General features: G+C 43.6%; 1 protein-coding gene across 1 annotated transcript; it reads left to right on the top strand.

Moving 5' to 3' along the window:
• The first annotated feature begins 8,496 nt into the window (after nt 1–8,496).
• Nucleotides 8,497–15,653, top strand: LGALSL (galectin like). The gene is made up of 5 exons (XM_032497672.1): nt 8,497–8,629; nt 9,410–9,481; nt 9,634–9,722; nt 10,396–10,573; nt 12,512–15,653. The coding sequence occupies exons 1-5, from the start codon at nt 8,594–8,596 to the stop codon at nt 12,653–12,655; spliced, it is 519 nt and encodes a 172-aa protein (XP_032353563.1). The 5' UTR covers nt 8,497–8,593; the 3' UTR covers nt 12,656–15,653.
• Nucleotides 15,654–18,238: the final 2,585 nt, after the last annotated feature.

Genomic DNA, 18,238 nt, shown 5'->3' on the forward strand with positions numbered 1-18,238 from the left:
TCTTACCCTCTGATGTGGAAAGGCCACACCAGGTAATAAACAAGACAGTTACTGATGGAGGTAAGATGTGGAGAAGACGAAGATGCACTAAAAGAGCCCTGGCCAGGCCTATATTATATTAAGGAAGGTCTCTCACAGAAGGTGACATTTGAGTGAAGACGTTAAGGGTGAGAAACCAGAAAAATGTCTGGGGAAGCACATTCCAGGCAGAGGAACAGCAAGTGAAAAGACCCTGAGGAATGTGTGCACTTGGCTATCGGGAAAACCACAGGAAGGCCAGTTTTGCCTGAAGAATAGCGAGCAAGGGAGAGAAGTGTGGCCCCCAGGTGAAGCTGGAGACAGAGGGCCAGATCCCACAGGGCCTTAAAAGCCATGGAAAGGAACTGGGGTTTCACTCTAAACACCATGAAAACCCACAAAGTGATTTTTAAAGATTTTTTTAAAACCCGATTTATGTTTTTAAAAGGCCACACTGACTTAATGTGAAGTCAACATTGAAGAAGGAATCTGAATGACAGTTTACAAAAGATGTGGGTACTTTCAGATTCCTGGGCAAGCTCTATTTTAGCACTGTGTAATAATTTCTAAGGGCTTTTGGGTGAACCTGTGGCTGTTTTATGAGCTGCTATCAGGGCACCAAGAATAAACCACATTGTAGATTAAAACCAATTACTAGACCTGAAGAAACACTCATCCTGTCCATCTGTACTCAGAAATTCCACCCATCCTCTCTCTCACTAAGCTCATTCCTTATTTCTAATTATAGAATATCACCTGGCATTGTATAACCTGTATAAATCATCTAGAGCCAACTCTTGGTTGTAATTTGTCTAGAGTAATTCTCAGCTGTATCACAGTGGCTTGAAATGGGATGATACTCATTTTTTGGCCTGTCCTGGCTATGGCATCAGTCTGTCAGCAATGACTAAGAGAGAAAAGGATGCATATTGGCCCCCTGAAAGGCAGGAACCCCTGCCTTCCGGAAAAGGACTGTATATAAGTGGGATGTGTTTGTCTGTTTTTAATTTTCTCTTTCAGGCTGGATGAGAATCTACTCACTAAAGACAGGCTGTGGGGGAAGATCCTGCCCAGGAAGAGAGCCCAGAGCCAGTGGAAGGAGTGGGGAGGAGTCTGAAGGCCAGCAATGAAGCAGGGCAGCCTGTCCAGGGGAGAAACTGGGATTACTGGGGAAAGTGCCCATGCAGCCGATGTGTAAAGTGGGCGTAAATGGCCAGGAATCGAGTTGTGTGTGTGGGAAGATTCCATATCAGTGTCAAGGAGAACATCTATTAGCAGAAAAAGTGTCAGAGGATAGAAATTTAATACTTGTATCACTGCCTCAGTCATCTAAAAAAAAAAAATATATATATATATATATATATCTATCTCTTCTCTTTCTTGATGGTGTTTTCCTTAGCATCAAAATCAGCAGGATCAAAAACAAGCACAGACAGCTACGTTGCTTCCTCTCCCAAAGTTACTTTTATCTATTCCTGGTATTATAAAGAGGATTGGCTTTTAAGAAAAGCTGAAAATTTTCCTCCCTCCCTACTCCACCTGGTCTTACACACACACACACACACACACACACACGCAGGCAATCCTGAAGTCATGCCTAACACCAAACCCTCCTGAATTTATAGCATTCCACTTAATTCTTAAGTTTAGGAGCAACACTGAACCAACGAAGGCCAACGTTGTGAATGAATGACATGTGATGTGTCTAATCAGTGTAGGTTGCTAATTTGAACTTCTGCAACTTAAAACATTTTCTTCAACTCTTCAGTTAATCTTTCTCTCTGGGATAAATTAACCGTTTGAACAATCCAGGCCTACAATCAACACATACCAGATAAACTAAATTTAGATAGAAAATGTGCTATCTGATTAGAGGTGGAATGAAACCAGCCTCTGAATTCAAAACATTTTATTTTTATTTTCTGGGCTATGCTGCCATGTTGGCAGGGGAGCCCTCAGACTGAATACTGTCAAATGGAAGAGGTAGTGTGCACACTGGAATCGAAAATATGAGGAAGGAGAGATGCCTTAAAGAAACTCATATGGAAAAGGAGGGCAAGAATGTTAAGTGCAAGTAAGTGTATGTTTGTTCGGGTATTTTTTAAGAAAGTAAAAAATGATCATAAGGATCAATAAGCCCAGCTCAATAAAGAATTGCTGAATGAATAAATGAAGTCTGTTTTCTCTGAATCTCTTTGGTTAGCCAAATTTGGATGGCAAGTTTAACTTCCCAGGTCTCTCCCTGGCTGGTGGTTTGTTCGAAGCTGTGCTGTGTTAATCCCTCCTCTATGAGGTTCACCTTTTAAGAAGCCTAGAAATCTGTGTCACCCAAACACGTTTCCTCTAAATGACCACCTGGCAGCCGGCCTCCTGAATTTTCCTCCACATTAGTCGGGATTTCCAGACAACTGCTAAGTCTGAATCTTGGTCTCCTTCCACGCAGCCAAGCCTTGCAAGTTTCTGTGAAACTACAAAACTAAGAAACCTTTTATGCCACTTGACAATAAGAAAATAAAATCACAGAGGCAATAAAAAGGAGGACTATAAACCAGCAGATGAAAACAGAAATGTCAAGCATAATGAGAAGAAGGAAACGCAGCCCAGGGAGCCACCACACAGGCCTGTCACATTCCTTATTGGTAAAAGGCTGGCTAAGCACAGAGCTGCCTCCTGGAATTGCTGGAGAGGAGGTGCAGAGGCTCATCCTTGGCTCCCAGCACAGGCACAAAGGCTTACTGGAGAGAATCTTAAAATAACTTTCACTCATGCTGCCAGTTCCGAAGGCTGGAAGCAGCATTCTTTCTGTGTCCCTGGGCAGAACGCTTTCCACTTCCCCATCAGCGAGGGCTCTTGTCACCTTTCACAGGAGTGAGCCCTCCTGGGACAGGGTGCACATGGCAATGTCTCAGACACGATAAAGGGCCCACAGTGACATCCCCCGGGTAGGAAGCAGCACATACTTTTGAAGCCCTGAACTCCTCCTGGGAAATGGGCTCATTATTATCATCTTTAGCCTGGAGGTTTTCTGAAATCAATCCTTCCTGCGCTAAGTAATTAAAACGCAAGCAGGAGGCTGGTTCTAGTATCCTCATAAATAAACTGGAAATAATGAAATGTTAGGAACTGGCATTGGCTGCCAAATTTTATGGTTGTCCCCTAAATACACTGGTACAACACATACTTTTGTGTGTGTCTAAAATAATTATTTGATAACTGTGACCATAGTTTCTTGAATAATTAAGAATTTTAATCATGTATTGAAATACAAAAAAATAGCTTGATAAATGTTTGCCCTCCTATCTAACTAGGTAAAGAAAAGAATGCTGAGTTTGCATATTTGCTGCCTACATGAATATTTATCCCGAGCAGAGACTGGCCCGACTAAAACAATTATGGAGAATTGAAAGCCTGACCCGCTTGTAAAACTGTACATTGTCTTATTCCTCAAAGTGGGCTGCAACCATGCTTTGGGGTCTGGGGCAGGGAGGGAATCAAGCCACAAGATGAACAGGGTAAACATTTAGATGCTTCAATTTTACTGTATCTATGAGTGTGGGGAGGACATTATGTTCCTATCAAAAACAAACATGGCGATGGATGGACTTGGAGATGGTCATTCTAAGTGAAGTAAGCCAGAAAGAGAAAGAAAAATACCATATGATATCACTTATATGTGGAATCTAAAAAAAAAAAAAAAAAAAAAAAGACAAAGGAATTTATTTACAAAACAGAAACAGGCTCACAGACAGAGAAAACAAACTGACGGTTACAGGGGCTGGCAGTGGGGGAGAAAGGGGTGGAAAGGGAGAAATTGGGAGTTTGAGATTTGCAGATACTAATACATATAATAATAAACAAGTTCATACTATATAGCACAGGGAACTATATTAGATATCTTGTAGTACCTTACGGTGAAAAAGAATATGAAAACAAATATATGTATGTTCATGTATGACTGAAGCATCATGCTGTACATCAGAAATTAACACAACATTGTAAACTGACTATACTCCAATAAAAATACATATATACAAAAAAAATAAACATGGCGATATTGTGGAACAGAATGCAAAAGTCACACAAGTTTCTCAATATTATAGACATTTTGAGCTGGCAGCTACATCCACAGGGGTCCTCCCAGGTCCTTCTTCATTGGAGGGGTTCTTTGTGGAACCACGTGTGAAGTGCCCCCATAGCTGTCAGGAAGCAATGACCTGCCAACTAAAAAGGCAAGTGTTTCTGATGTGCAAGTTTCTACTCTAGATTAGATTGGATACATTTCATATCATGTATCAATATGAGTAACAGGATCTTAAAGCACCTTCTAGGTAACTGGTTCTCAATCGGGGACAAGTCTGCCCCACCCTACCTGGGGACATTTGACATTCGTCAGCAACTGAGAACATTTTTGGTTGTCACCACTTGTTGGGGGGTTGCTGCTAGCATCTAGCACTCAACATCCTTTAATGCATAGGACAGCCCCCCTCAACGAATAATTTCTCAAACTAAAATGTCAATAGTGCTGAGGATGAGAAACCCTGTTCCTGCTAATGTGTATATATACACAGAAAACAGTGGTCTGAAGGTCAAAGTCAGGCCTAGGGGATCAGGGCCCACAGTCACAGTGTAAGGGAAGGAGGCATATATCTACCTAGACCAGGGCAGGAGACAAAACCTGCCCCTGGGAACAGAGGTTCAGCTGGTGGCCAGAACAAGCAGAGGAGTGGGTTTAGAATTCGGGCCATGAATAAAGCTGCCATGCAGTCTTTGCAGACTTGCTTTGGTGGAAGGTTCTGCTAAGCATGTGGTCAGAGATAACGCCATCTCCTCGAGAAAAGCTGCCTTAATCCTCCAGATGGGAGTAACTACTCCCCCTCAGTGCTCAGGCTATAGGTCTGAGGCCTTATTTTCTCACCCACTACATTCTACACTGGTCCCCAAAGTGTGAGCTCCTGCAAGACAAGATTCCATTTTCATATATCTCTTCTTGGTCCACGCTATTACAGCACATAGTAATGCTCATAAAATGGTTGCTGAATTACATCAATGCTGTATTCTCTTCCCAATATTAGAAACTATGCATATGCACATTTGCATAAAACATATTAAATGGGAAGGAAAGAAGGAAGTGATCTACTATTTTCATCTAGGAAGATCATTTAGCAAAGTCTATCATCAAAGACCCGTGCACACTTCTTTTTCAGTGCTAATCATCTGCCTGACTGCCTCCTGCCTTTTCTTTAGCCTTTTTTGTAGTTTCCAGCAGTAATGCAAATTAGCTTGAAATTTCATTGGTGCATTTCATAAAAGGGTCACAATCTTGGTTAATGTTTTTTAGACACAAATGCCCGTAATCAGAGCCCAGAGCAAAGTTTGCCTAGCCTTCACTGTTCAACTTTTTAAAAATTTAAGCTCTGTAGTTTATTAATTTGCTAATGAATTTTCCCTTGGAAGGGGTCGTTTGACTCTGGTCAGCTTTAATTATAACAAAAAAATTCATTTAGGCTTTCTCCTTCCTCTCCATATTCAAAAGGAACCATTTTATAGGATGAGAAGGAATCAAGCATTTTTGAAATAAAAGACAATTTGCCATGTTAAAATATTCTGGGCAGGTTCAGTAACCTTCTGTTCTTTACATTCCTAAAATGTAAGAAACGTAAGAACTCATCTTAAGCAATCCAAATTCTTCAACTTCACTTACAGAGTCAATCAAAGGGTTATTCTTCACCCCACAAAATCACTTACTGAAAGATTCAACCCAAGATTATTTTCATTCAACAGCACTTATTCTCAAACCCCTTCAAATTTAGATGGTATTTATACAGCTTTTGAGGAACCAGAAGGACTTTCTAAGAGCCAAAAAGGAATGATGAAAGAGCCCAATCCCTTAATCTTGCATTGAGGAAACTGAGGCTTAGAAGTCGATTTGAACTCTCAGAGCTACATAATGACAACAGCTAGGACTTATCAAGGACCACAGATCCTCACAGCTTCATCACTTCCCTGTGTCTAAGCCACCGTTCTCTCTTGCCTAGGTTGGTGCTGCAGCCTCCTGAGTCCTGCTTCTACCCTCCCTCCTCCCCACTGCCCTCCCCACAGAGACCACTCCCCATAGCAGCCAGAGGGTACAGAAGGCAAAGTATGTCACTCCGTTGCTCAGAAACCTCCATTGTCTTCCCACCTCTTTCGAGCAAAAGCCAATCTTCACACAGTCTGCATGGCCTATTCCATTTCTAATTACTTATCGCTTCGGTCGCTGCAACCCAGGTGCACCCAACACTTTCACATACTTCACCCTGGGGACTTTGCCCTTGCAGTCCCCTCTGCCAGCAGACTCTTCTCCCACACTTCCAAATGCCTCCCCACCCTCCCTTCCTTCAGGGGTCCTCAAACTCATTCTACCATAGGCGGCTTCCCTGATCACACTCTGTAAATAGCACTGCCCCATCTACCTTTCTCTCTCGTCTTACTTGCTTTACTATTTTTTCTAACACTTCCAACATCTGACATATTATATATATTTATTTGTTCATTGACTGCCTTTCCCCACTAGAATGCAAGATCAACAAAAAAGTCCACTATGGATTCCCCAGAGCCTGGTCCATGGCAGGTCCTCGGGATGTTTATAGAGTGAGTGACTCCTACGTGCCAGATACTTTTCTAAGGAAGGTACAGGAACCAACTTACTTAATCTTCTCAGTAACCCGAGATGGGCACTATTGTCAGCATCGCTGCCACCTCTGGTTCGCAGATGAAGAAACTGAGGCACAGAGAAGTCATCCAAGATTACCCAGCTAGCTAATTGTAGAGCCAGGATTTGAACCCAGGGCACAGGCTCTTTAATCACCATGATGTATTGTGTCACTCTTAGCTTAGCTAATGACAAAAAAAAACTACTTCAATGAGTTTTCCCCATACCAAACTCTCAGAAGTTGAGCTACACCAAAGCGTGCTTTCAAAATGTCAATAGTTTCCTTTGACTGTCTAACATTTTGAAATAATCAATAAGGTGTGATTTTGAGCTAAGACTGGTAAACAAGAACAAAAGAGTGAGCCACAACAGTGCTGCACTTCAGTCTCTAATTCAGAGCACACAAAGGATATGACTGTGGCTTACAGGCGTGTGCAGGTAATTCTCCCTACTTGACTGAGATTACCATGATTAGCTCTGGTCCATAAAGGGAAAGCTAAGAAACGAAAGCCTCAGTGATGTTCCAGGCCACACAGCCATCAACAGCAGCAGGGAGGGAGACTCTGAGGGCCCCTCTGGGATTGCAGCAGGTCACACATGCTCCCTGCTTATTAGTGTAAAACACCCTGGTGATTCACAAGTGGAATGTTTAAGCCAAGATGTCACTTAATAAAGGGTATGTCGATACAGCTTAATCATCCTAATGTGGAAATGCCATAAAGGAATTTGTGCCTTGGAATAAAGAGCCGTGTACCCTCTGGGGATTACTTCACAAAGGATATCAAGAGATTTTCAGTCACAAATTCACTAGCCTAGGCTGGGCAGGTGACTTGTTTAAAATGGCCCAATGAGGGCTTTCTGGGGCCAGTTATTGTGCCCAGTTCAAGTTGTTAAGACTCTGCCAGACCCCTGCCTGAGAGAGCCTCCAGGGACCCCCAGACTTGCCTATCCTTCCACAGGGGAGGAAGGTCTGTTCTGTATTAATCTCCTGAAATATAAAAGTCCCTACAGTGAGTCCTATTTGCCTCTTGCTTTTAGGTCAGATATTCATTTCTGCAAGCCTAGAGACCTTTCATTATATTTCTACCCTAGAAAGCCCAATGAATCTTTCCGCGCACTTTGTTGGAATTCTCCGAAAGAAATCTTTGAATACCAGCTCCACCCCCACTCTTCCCTTGACCTCGGCCTCCACTGTCCCACCTTCCCCAGGACCCGGCCGGAGAAAGAAGGGGGTGGTCGGAGAGGAGGGGCGGAGATGTCACAAGTACCTGTCACCTGGCAGGCCCCGGCCCTCCCTTCCGCATCCCCCAGCCCCACCCACCCCGCCGCGGGAGAAGGCCGACCCGGCGCCAGCCTCCCCGCACGCCCCGACCCCGGCAGGCCCGTCCCTCCCGCCCCAGCCTCCTGCCACTGTCCAATGGCCGAGGGGCAGGGCAAGCTGAGCAAGCCGCGGCAGCCCAGCCGGGTCCCCGCCCTGTTCCCCGGTTCCCGAGCCGGGCCCCGGCGGCCTTTAAATGAGGCCCAGGGCCAGCGCGGCGCGGCCCTCGCCACCTTTTTCCTCGGACGGCGGCAACAGCACCCGGAGAGAGAAAGCAGCCTCGATTCGGCAGCGCGGCCCAGGCTGCAGCGGCCACCTCCGACCTCCGGGCCCGCGCCGCCTCCACAGCCACCCCCTCCCCCCGGCCCCGCCGGCCCGGTCGGCGCCGGGCCCCCGGGCGAGCGCGAGCGCGAGCGCGTGCCCGCTCGTGTGTGCGCGCCCGAGCCGGCCTCGGACCCGCGCCCCCGCCCGGCGCAGGACCGCCCCAGGATCCCGCCCGCGCGCGGCGCCCCGCGTCCCCCGCCGCCGGGCCGCCAGCCGCGCACCCCGCCGCGCTGCGCGAGAAGATGGCGGGGTCGGTGGCCGACAGCGATGCCGTGGTGGTGAGTGCGGAGGGCACACGCGAGGCGCCCCTTTCCCGGGGCCGGCACGGCCCCGCCGCCGGCTCCCGCCCGGCCGAGGCCCAGCCCCGCGCCCCGCCGCGTGAAAAGGCGCCCCAGTACCTGGTAGCCGGAGCCGGCTGTGCGCGGCTGGCGTGGGGGGCCGGAGGGGAGCGCCCGCTGGAGGGCCGCTGGCTGAGGGGAGCTGTTTTCGGGCGGCCGGTGGGGTGGGGGTGACCGACAGCCCTCTCCGCGCCGTGCTGCCGCCTGCCAGGTGTGTGCACGTTGCACGTGTGAGTGTGCGCGTGTGTGTCCGGAGGCGCGCGCCCCGCGTCCGCCCCCGGCGTCCCGGGAATTCCCCCCAGGAAATGGGTCCGAGCAGGGGGCACTGGAGAGAAGTTCGCGCGGCCGCTGCACTCCAGCCACGTCCGCGAGGACAGGCCTGGGCGACCGCGCTTGCGGGCACGTTTACGGTTGGAGAGGGGCCTGCCCTCCTTTGGCGCGGGGCTCTGGCTCCCCAGTGGGCCTCGACCTTGATTTTGATCTAGATCTGAAGGGTCTGGGGTATCATCAGAGGCTTAGCTACCTGATGGAAAGACGGGTTTTGTTCCGGGGGTTTATGCGGTTATTCAGTGCACTGTGAGGCGGCAGCATCTACAGACGCTGCCTGTGTTCTGTGGAGGGCGGCTGGATTCCGCCAGATTTGTGTAGGTTCTTTCCCGCTCCCCTCAAGCGGCCCCCCCAAAGCCTTTGGAAAGCCAATCTGTGTGCTTCTATTTTTAGAAACTAGATGATGGGCATTTAAACAACTCCTTGGGCTCTCCAGTTCAAGCCGACGTGTACTTCCCACGACTGGTAAATGATTTTTTTTTTCCCTGTGCTCTGTGTCTGCCTGTACCCTCTTCTTTCTAATTGCATTTTCTAGTGGGTCAGGTCCTTAGGATCCGAAGATTTGGCTCCTTCCTAACAGGCTGTAAACTTTTTGTTTCTCCTCTCATCTTTTGCAGATCGTGCCATTTTGTGGGCACATTAAAGGTGGCATGAGACCAGGCAAGAAGGTGTTAGTGATGGGCATCGTAGACCTCAACCCTGAGAGGTAAGGCAGAGTCCTTGTCACCTAGACCCATCAAGCAGTTACAAGGTCTTGCTCACTCCTGTTCCTGTGATACTGCTCCTCCTCCCCTGTGGCCAGTGTTGCTAGTTGGAAGTGCCAAGAAAGTGCTATGTTCCCATGAAAAGAATGTGTATGAATCCCAGCCATCATTTCTCTAGACAGCTATTTATATCAGAGATTATAAATATAGACCCACATCATTTTCTCTTTGACCCTTAGAGAGGCCAAAGGATTTGGTTTGTGTTTTGTTTGTTTTTTTGTTTTTGTTTTTGCAGTTTTTAAGGTGCTTGAAGTAAGAACTATCAATATAAGTAAGAACCAAACTTTACAAGATAATATTTACCCTGATCAATTTATGGGGCTATTTTTGAGACTTCTGAAATAGATTAAGATACAGATGTGTGGGTAGTTCGGGTATCTGAAATGTCTGCAGTTATTTTCTACTCCACCGAAGTTTTCACCAGGGCCTCCTCTGGGTAACAAAATAAAATGGTTTGATTGTAATACTACTTCTCCATAGTCTAACCTCCCATGTGAAGAATAGTGGCCCATTAAAAGCTGACAAATCCAGAGAAGAAGAAGGGAATGGGAGCCTGGGTCATCATTAAATGTTGTTATATCCAACCATGAATAAATGAGATGATTTTCTTTTCAGCTTTGCCATCAGCTTGACCTGTGGTGACTCAGAAGATCCTCCCGCCGATGTGGCAATTGAACTCAAAGCTGTCTTCACAGAGCGGCAGCTACTCAGAAATTCTTGCATATCTGGGGAAAGGGGTGAAGAACAGTCAGCGATCCCTTACTTTCCATTCATCCCAGACCAGCCATTCAGGGTGAGTGCCTGGAGAGCTTCAGCTCCAACCCCTGGCAGGAGGGTGATGTTCTCATCCAGGGTGTGCCAAGAACACTCTAAGCAGCCAAAATTTTTGCATGTCCAGGAAATTTGTCACCTGATGGTGAGAAGAAGAAAAACAATCAAAAAAGCTCTATTTGCCAATATGAATTAATAATTAATAATAGCTCTTGGCTCTGTTTAGCCAATACATGTAAATAAACCCACATTTACATGTCTAGATTGTTAAGAGTAAATACATTTCTATGTAGTATTCAACATAGTACTAGGCATATAATAGATACCTGTCCCCAAATATCTATTTGATTAATAAATAAGTATCTAGTATTTTCCTCATTTTCTCCTCAACCTTTGAGTAGTACCAAACCATATAAGTTATGTCTTTTTTAAGAATATAGTGATTATCATTTTATTTTCTCTTGTTCCGTTTGCTATTGAGGCCTGGTCATGTCCTTGTTTCCCTTTCTGGGTTAAGTAGCCTCGGTCTATTTCATTGTCACAGGCCGTGTAGCTGACAAATTCCTTCCCTTGGGTCTGGATGAGTATAGATTTGCTCCTCACTATCTAGCAGGCAGGAAGCGCAGCTCAGACTTTCATTCCAACCAAGCAGTATTAGCAGCACCTTCCTCTTTGATGGACAATGCATGCCAAGTAAGACAGGCAGGTCAGTAATGTGTTAGGAAAGGATTTGTTGACGTGTCAGACCTGGTGATGAAGTGTCCGCATTACACCTTGTTAACATACATCACGGTAATGACAATTCAGTTAAAAGCTCTGTGTTGCATGTATGCCTAAGAAAGCAAAACTACCCTTAACCTGTTGTTCCTCATCTAGAAATTTACTATGGCCTTATGAATAAGTCATAATTTATCTTGCCATCTTACAGTCTGGGGGAAAAATAAGAATCCGCAACTTTCACATCAATGATGTAATTGAGACTGATTGCTCTTCTAATCATACTCTGGGAGAGGCACCCCTCCCCTTCCTTCTCTAGAATGGAAATGACCCTGAGCCTCCCCTGGACTGTGACAGTTTCTTAATTGTGAATTTTAATGCAAAGCTCATGAGTGTGAGTAACCAGAGCTTCTGCCAAGAGGAACAATGCTCCCCAACAACAAAACAAATAAAATCAACCCTTCTTGGTGATTAATTTTAGTAATAATATGAATTAAATGTGACTAATATCACATACAGAGTCTCTCCTTATATGATGAATACAAATGTTTTTAATAAATACATAGCACAGAACCAGTGATTAAACTCTATGGTGAATTACTTAAAGAAAAGAGGAAGAAAAAGCTTTTACCATATGGAATCAGTATTTCTGTTTGGCTTAACAAAGCCTTGTTAATTACACATGCTTGGTCCAAGGGTAATCACTGTGTGACCTTCTCTCTTCTTTAGTGTTTACCATGCTAGAGTGTCTAAACTATTATTACACATTACTAGTGGGTACCAGTTCTGCCTTGTGAGGGGCTTCTCTGAAAGTAGAATAGAATTGTTCAGGGGATGAGGGTGGAGGCATTAAGTGCCATATAAATAAATCTTTACATCACTTCTAGCATGCAAGAAGAAGGGAGAAATGTTAAAGCAACTTTAAATCTTTAAAGGACATGAAATAGTGTAGAGCAGTTGTTCACAAAGTATGTCCCTCATTCCAGCAACACCAGCATCACCTTGGAACTTGGTGGAAAAGCAGACTCTTTGACCTTACCCTAGACGTACTAAATGGAAAATTTGAGGGGTGGAGCCCAGCCATCTGTGTTCTCACAAGCTTTCTGTACGATCCTAGTGCACTCCAACATTTGAGAACCACTGAAGATAATTGCCTTTGTCTTAAATGAAGTGTTGCTTGTTCGTTTTCTCCAGCAGGGTTCATTGGAATTGTGAACTGAGATGGTTATTCTGTTTCTTCCAGGTGGAAATTCTTTGTGAGCACCCACGTTTCAGAGTGTTTGTGGATGGACACCAACTTTTTGATTTTTACCACCGCATTCAAACGTTATCTGCAATCGACACCATAAAGATAAACGGGGACCTCCAGATCACTAAGCTGGGCTGATGTTTAAACCACATCTGTTTCCGATAGCATCAGGGGCCACAGCCATCTGACCCTTGGTCTGGAAGAAGTGTCCCAGCAAGACCTGAAGACTGAAAGGGAAAACAAAAATGAAAAGGCTGGCTTCACTGTTTCTTCTTCCTGTGCAGTTCAAACCCAAAATGACTTCAACGGTGATTTGCCCTTAGGAAGCTGTCGGAACAAAGACACCGAGCCATTATTCCCGGAACAAAGTAATACATTTATGCTGGATTTTATTCAGACTAAACTGAAATGGATTTGTGGTGATCTGTGATTTGGTAGTAAGTTGTTCATCTTTTCAAAGCAAGGTGATACTTAGAACAAAAGTGCTAAAGACTTAACAACAAAGACGGTACACCGAAATCAACTCATTTCTGCACTGAAGTGGAATTGTGTAGCACAACCAACATTTTAGTCAGGGTATTTAACATAGAATGTAGGTTGTTCCAGTTTTGGGTTTTTTTGTTTGTTTGTTTTTTGTTTTTTTTTGCACAGCATAATGTTAATTCAGATTTTTAAAGCTTTCTTATAGTTATTTATTTATACTCAATGTACGTATTAGGGAATGATTAATGTCTCAAGAACAGCAAGTTATAAACTTTTGAATGTACAATTATCTTAGGTGTGAGGGGGGAAATTATATATTACAATCATGAAAAAGGTGAATTTCTACCTTAAAGAGTTGAGTCTTCCTTCATACTCCTAAATTTAGGATCTCTTGATACAAATTGCTGTAAGTGCTTTTGGGAAAACTTTGCAATGTTTCGATAAGACTGCTTTTCACGTTTTTGATGATTATGTAATTCTGTTTACATTGCTTTTTCTCCTTACTGTGAATTAGCACAGTATTGGCTTCCTTCAGACTGATTAACTACTTTTCCCTAGATCTACATAATAGCTCATTAAGTTGTTATTAAGCATATTGAAAACAGGTAAGAGGTGATTGCATAGACAATTTTTTAAATGACTATTACATAAACTTTTAAAAGTCTCATATGAAAATGATTCTGGAATGCAGTGGAAAGCAGAAGCAAATGGCCCCAAATAACTTACTTGGAAATAATTTATAGCAACTTAAGCTGTTAGCTCACTGTATCACTTATTATGTGACCCTCACCAATATCCCTTAGCAATGCCTTTGGAGCTTCAGAATTGAGGGTGCTTCCTACTGTGTTGGCTCTGCTGAGATATTAGGATAAGATGGGATCCAAATTAGGAAATGATCCAGTTAGGTTATCTGAAAGGTTAACTCCCAGGACTCCAGGTCTTGCAGTCTAGCCAGTAGCTAGACTGAATTGAATGCTTCCAATTAAGCTGTAGGAGTTTCCCTGTACTTGTAGAACTGACAGACAGCAGGGAGTCTCCGGGGAAGCCTGCAGGACTCTAAACGTCACCACAGGCAAGGGATGGTTGGAGTCCTGGGTGCTGGGTTTCACATACTGCATTGGCCCTGGAGAGAAGAACCCTTGGCATTGCTTTGGTCAGGTAGTTTGGGGGGAAGAGGGAGTGCTGGGGTAGGGGTGTATTTATATATAATTTAGGTTTTGTTTGTACAGCATACTGCATCTTGTTATGACACGTCCTTGTCCTGCTTTGCTTTTGAGTTTTTTTACACAACATGCAGAGGCACTGAAGTGGCCATGTCATTTTCACGTGTCAAGAATGTAGACAGTGTTTCAGTACCAAAGTCTAAGAAAAAGCAAACTAAAATCGTGCATTTTTTAATAGATGATATATTTGGATTCTTCTCAACTTTGAAACTGTTTAGCACAGTTCCATTGTGTTATATAAGAAGATGCTTTATCCAACAAGACTGGCTGAGCATTGAAAAGCTTTATGTACCTGCTGACTAAACCAGTCATATTCAGCCAGGAGGGCTGTTCTGTGGCTCCGGGTATTTTTGAGCCTGTGATTAACTTGTAGAGCCACTAGATTTTGAGGAGTGTTTGTAGAGAGACTTAGAGGGCCCCCTGAAATATATTTATAGGGGTTTTGATTCTCCTTATGGTGGAAGACCTCCATAGGAGTTCTCCTTTGAGTGGCCATCCATTCCTACCCATTGCATAATTCAGCAGAAACTAGAGAAGTTGGGAGTGTAACTTCAAATTGACACTATTCTACCTATCAGCTAACTGGTTAGCAGCCAAGCCCTTAGGCAGCTTAGTGTAAAGATACACTGTTAACCCTTTGTTTCTTTACGAGGTCAGTGGGAACCTCTTGGTTAAGCCTGTTGAAACTAATCTAAATGAAGTGATGGTTTGATTCAGGTATGGTTAAATTAGCAGGGGGCTAATCCAGCTGTACTAATCATTAGTTGTAAACTGGAAACAATGTTCACATCCTCTCATTAGCATGTGAGGTCTAACATGGGAAGTCAGGATGGAAAGTGCAATTTTAAGCTTCACAGGAAAGCATTTGGGTGTGTAAGGTGTTACTTCTGACCAGAGCCCTAATTTAGCAATATGACCAAAACCAAGAAATATGAATAACAATCAGGCTCTGGGGGAATAATAGACAGGCTTTAGACAATCTGTCCATTTCTGCATCAAAATTGGAGTGAATGTATATAACTACTTAAAAACTAGTAGAAGTGACTTCTACTTTCTGGGATAGCCCGGAATTGTCTTAATTTCTTTTTTAATTTGAAACCCCATTTCAAAATCTTGCCAACCTCAGTTCAGAACCTCCTAAGAGATCACTCTTAGAATTGTTAGTGATTTGTTAAAATGGCAAATCCTCATTTGTATTAAAAAAGAAAATGTCCAAAAAGGGGGGAAGGAGCCCTGTTGCCTTGAAAGAAACAGCCTTGGCATTTTCCAGCTACATTATTAATGTAGAAATAATGTTCCTATGATGACATATTTTCAAAGAAACACTTTCTTACTTACTGCGTGGTGTAAAATGTTGCTAAATGTGTTCTTACGTTATTATGTCACTGCTGAAAGTTATTTGCACTAAAATAAAGGAATTTTCTACAAAATGGTTTCCAGTTTGTAAGGTGCTAAATTTGATACCAGGTGTGATGTACTTAGGTTGGACCATACGGTAGGGCAGTCCTCCCTCACTTACACACACACTCCAAGACCACTTGTTTGTGTGTTGCCCACATTAATAAACTGACCAAGGAAGGTAAGTGTGTCAAGGCACTCAGAGACCTAATGTGTTCATGTTGTGAGTGCAATGGCTTCTTTTTTAAATATAATTTGTGCACAGTAAATTCACATTTTTCTTGGTGTGCAGTTTTATGAGTTTTAACACATGCGTAGATTCACATAACAATCACCTCAATCAGGATACAGTCTTTCCATCACCCCAAAGAATTCCCTTGTGCTACCCCTTTGTAGTTAAGCTTATCCTGCACTCCTAACCCTAATCAGGCAACCACTGACCCATTCCCCCTCCCTATAGCTTTGCCTTTTCTTGAATGTCATATACAGAGAATCATGCAGTATATAATCCTTTGAGGTTGACTTCTTGCATAATGCATTTGAGACTCATATTGTGTGTATCATTTTTTCTTTTTTATTGCTGAGTAGTATTCCATTGTATAGATGTCCCAGTTTATTTATTCACCTAGAAAGTGTGCAGTGGGTTCTTCATAAATCATTCATATAGTTTTATTAGCACAGTGCACATACAAAAGTGAGACTGCATTTCACTTGCCTTCTCTTTCCTGTGGTTTGAATGATTAGGAAGGAGACTTGATCCCTTAGCTATTTTGACTACAAATCAAACTATGGCTTGTAGAAGTTTGCCAACCTTCAGTTATGAGTGGTTTAACAGATAATTTACTCGCATGCTGGATTTAGGGTCCTACCTATACCTAAGTTGGTTTTATTATTTCCTTCCTTTTTTTTTTTCATTTTTATTTCTTAAGGGTGTAAAGCTGTCAGGCTGGTCTTTTTCACAGCTTTTGCAGTGTAGTATAGGCAAAGAGAGGTCTGTCAAGGTGAGGACAATTTGCTGAGGCTGTTGGGCAGAGAGAGGAGAGCTTCCCCTGCCCCCTAGCCTAGACAGGATGGTCCCTTGTGGGACATGACATTATAGTTAGTCAATGACAGCATATTGAATGGGACAGTCTGGAAGATACTTAGAACTGGAGCCGCCAAGTACCAGAATACTTGGGGCCTTCATTCATTCAGCAGGTATTTCTTGAGCTGTGTCAGCTTAACGTGCTTAATTCTCACCCAGGAAGCCTCCATATGGGGCAGAAGTCTAACCTTACCCTGGGTGGTTATGTTTCAGTAGGTCTGGAGTAGTCTCAGGACTTTGTGTTTATAAGAAACACCCTGGATTGTGTCCGTAGTCCCAGATCCCAAATTAAGCAGCTCTGCCTTTGGGAATTCCTTAAACATTCACTGAATCAATCTGTTGAATTGTGCCAGACTGTGAGATTCGGATTTGTGGATATCTTTCTGTGAAAACACTGAGGCATCCTGCTCTGCCAAAAAACAACCATGCAACTGTCACTATCTTCATCCCTGATTTAATCTCTCCTCACTCCCGCCCCTACCTCAATATAAACACTGTAGGAAGTGCCTTTCAACAGAGTTTTGTAAAAATCCTCCTGATTGGGATTGGTTTAGGATCTCAGTAGCACGCTGACACCTATTTTAAGCAGTGGATGCTCCGAGAAAGATTGAGGTTCTGGGGAAAGCCTCCCTTACTTCTTGATAAGCATTTCGATTAGTTAATTCATTGCAAAATCTCCAGGGTGGGACTTAATTGTTCTATAAGGCAAATACACAAAGTGGCTTATAACTTGTAAAGAGGACAGCGGGCAAGTCATAATGGCCCACATGAGCTGCTCACAGCATTTTGGAAATGATTTTCAGGTCTTCCTTTCACAAGAAAATGCAGCTGAGTTTGTATACTGCACAGCAAGCCTGCCTTACTCCCTAATCACCATGTTAGTTTCACAGTGATTTTTTTTCCTTAAAAAAAAAAAAAGGCTCCTACAAAAAGCAGAGAACTGTCTTGCAAGGCATGTATTTCATAATGAATTAAAATGGATGTATACAAGGTGCTGAAGCAATACTCAACTGAGAGAGAGAAGTGGAAGAAATAGCTGCTGACGCTTCGTCTTGCTTTGATACACCCTTCCATCTCCCAGGGAAAGATGGTGACGAGGTGAGCAGGCAAGAAGGTAAGGAGGCATCACTGTTTGACAGGACAACACAGACAGTTCTTAAATAATAGGCCCTGGGAAGCGGCAGGCCGACCACAGGCCTTGGAGATGATGTGGGGTTTTGGGGACCTTCCAAGTTTTCATGAGTAAGAACAATAACAGACACTTGCCAATACAACCTACAATGGAAAAGTATCTGAAAAAGAATATATATATGTGCGTATATATGGATATGTGTAACTGAATCACTTTGCTGCACACCTGAAGCTAACACAACATTGTAAATCAATACTTCAATTTTAAAAAATTTTAATGAAATAATTTTTTAAAAACGAAAAGCAAAATAAAAAAAAATTGCCAGTAACTCCAGCAACTCCTTTTCTGTTGGTATTCTATCATTAATTCTAAAAAGACAGATGCAAATAATCAAAGCTTCT

Source organism: Camelus ferus, chromosome 15, assembly GCF_009834535.1.
Source record: "Camelus ferus isolate YT-003-E chromosome 15, BCGSAC_Cfer_1.0, whole genome shotgun sequence".
In the NCBI taxonomy this organism is placed as follows: Eukaryota; Metazoa; Chordata; class Mammalia; order Artiodactyla; family Camelidae; genus Camelus; species Camelus ferus.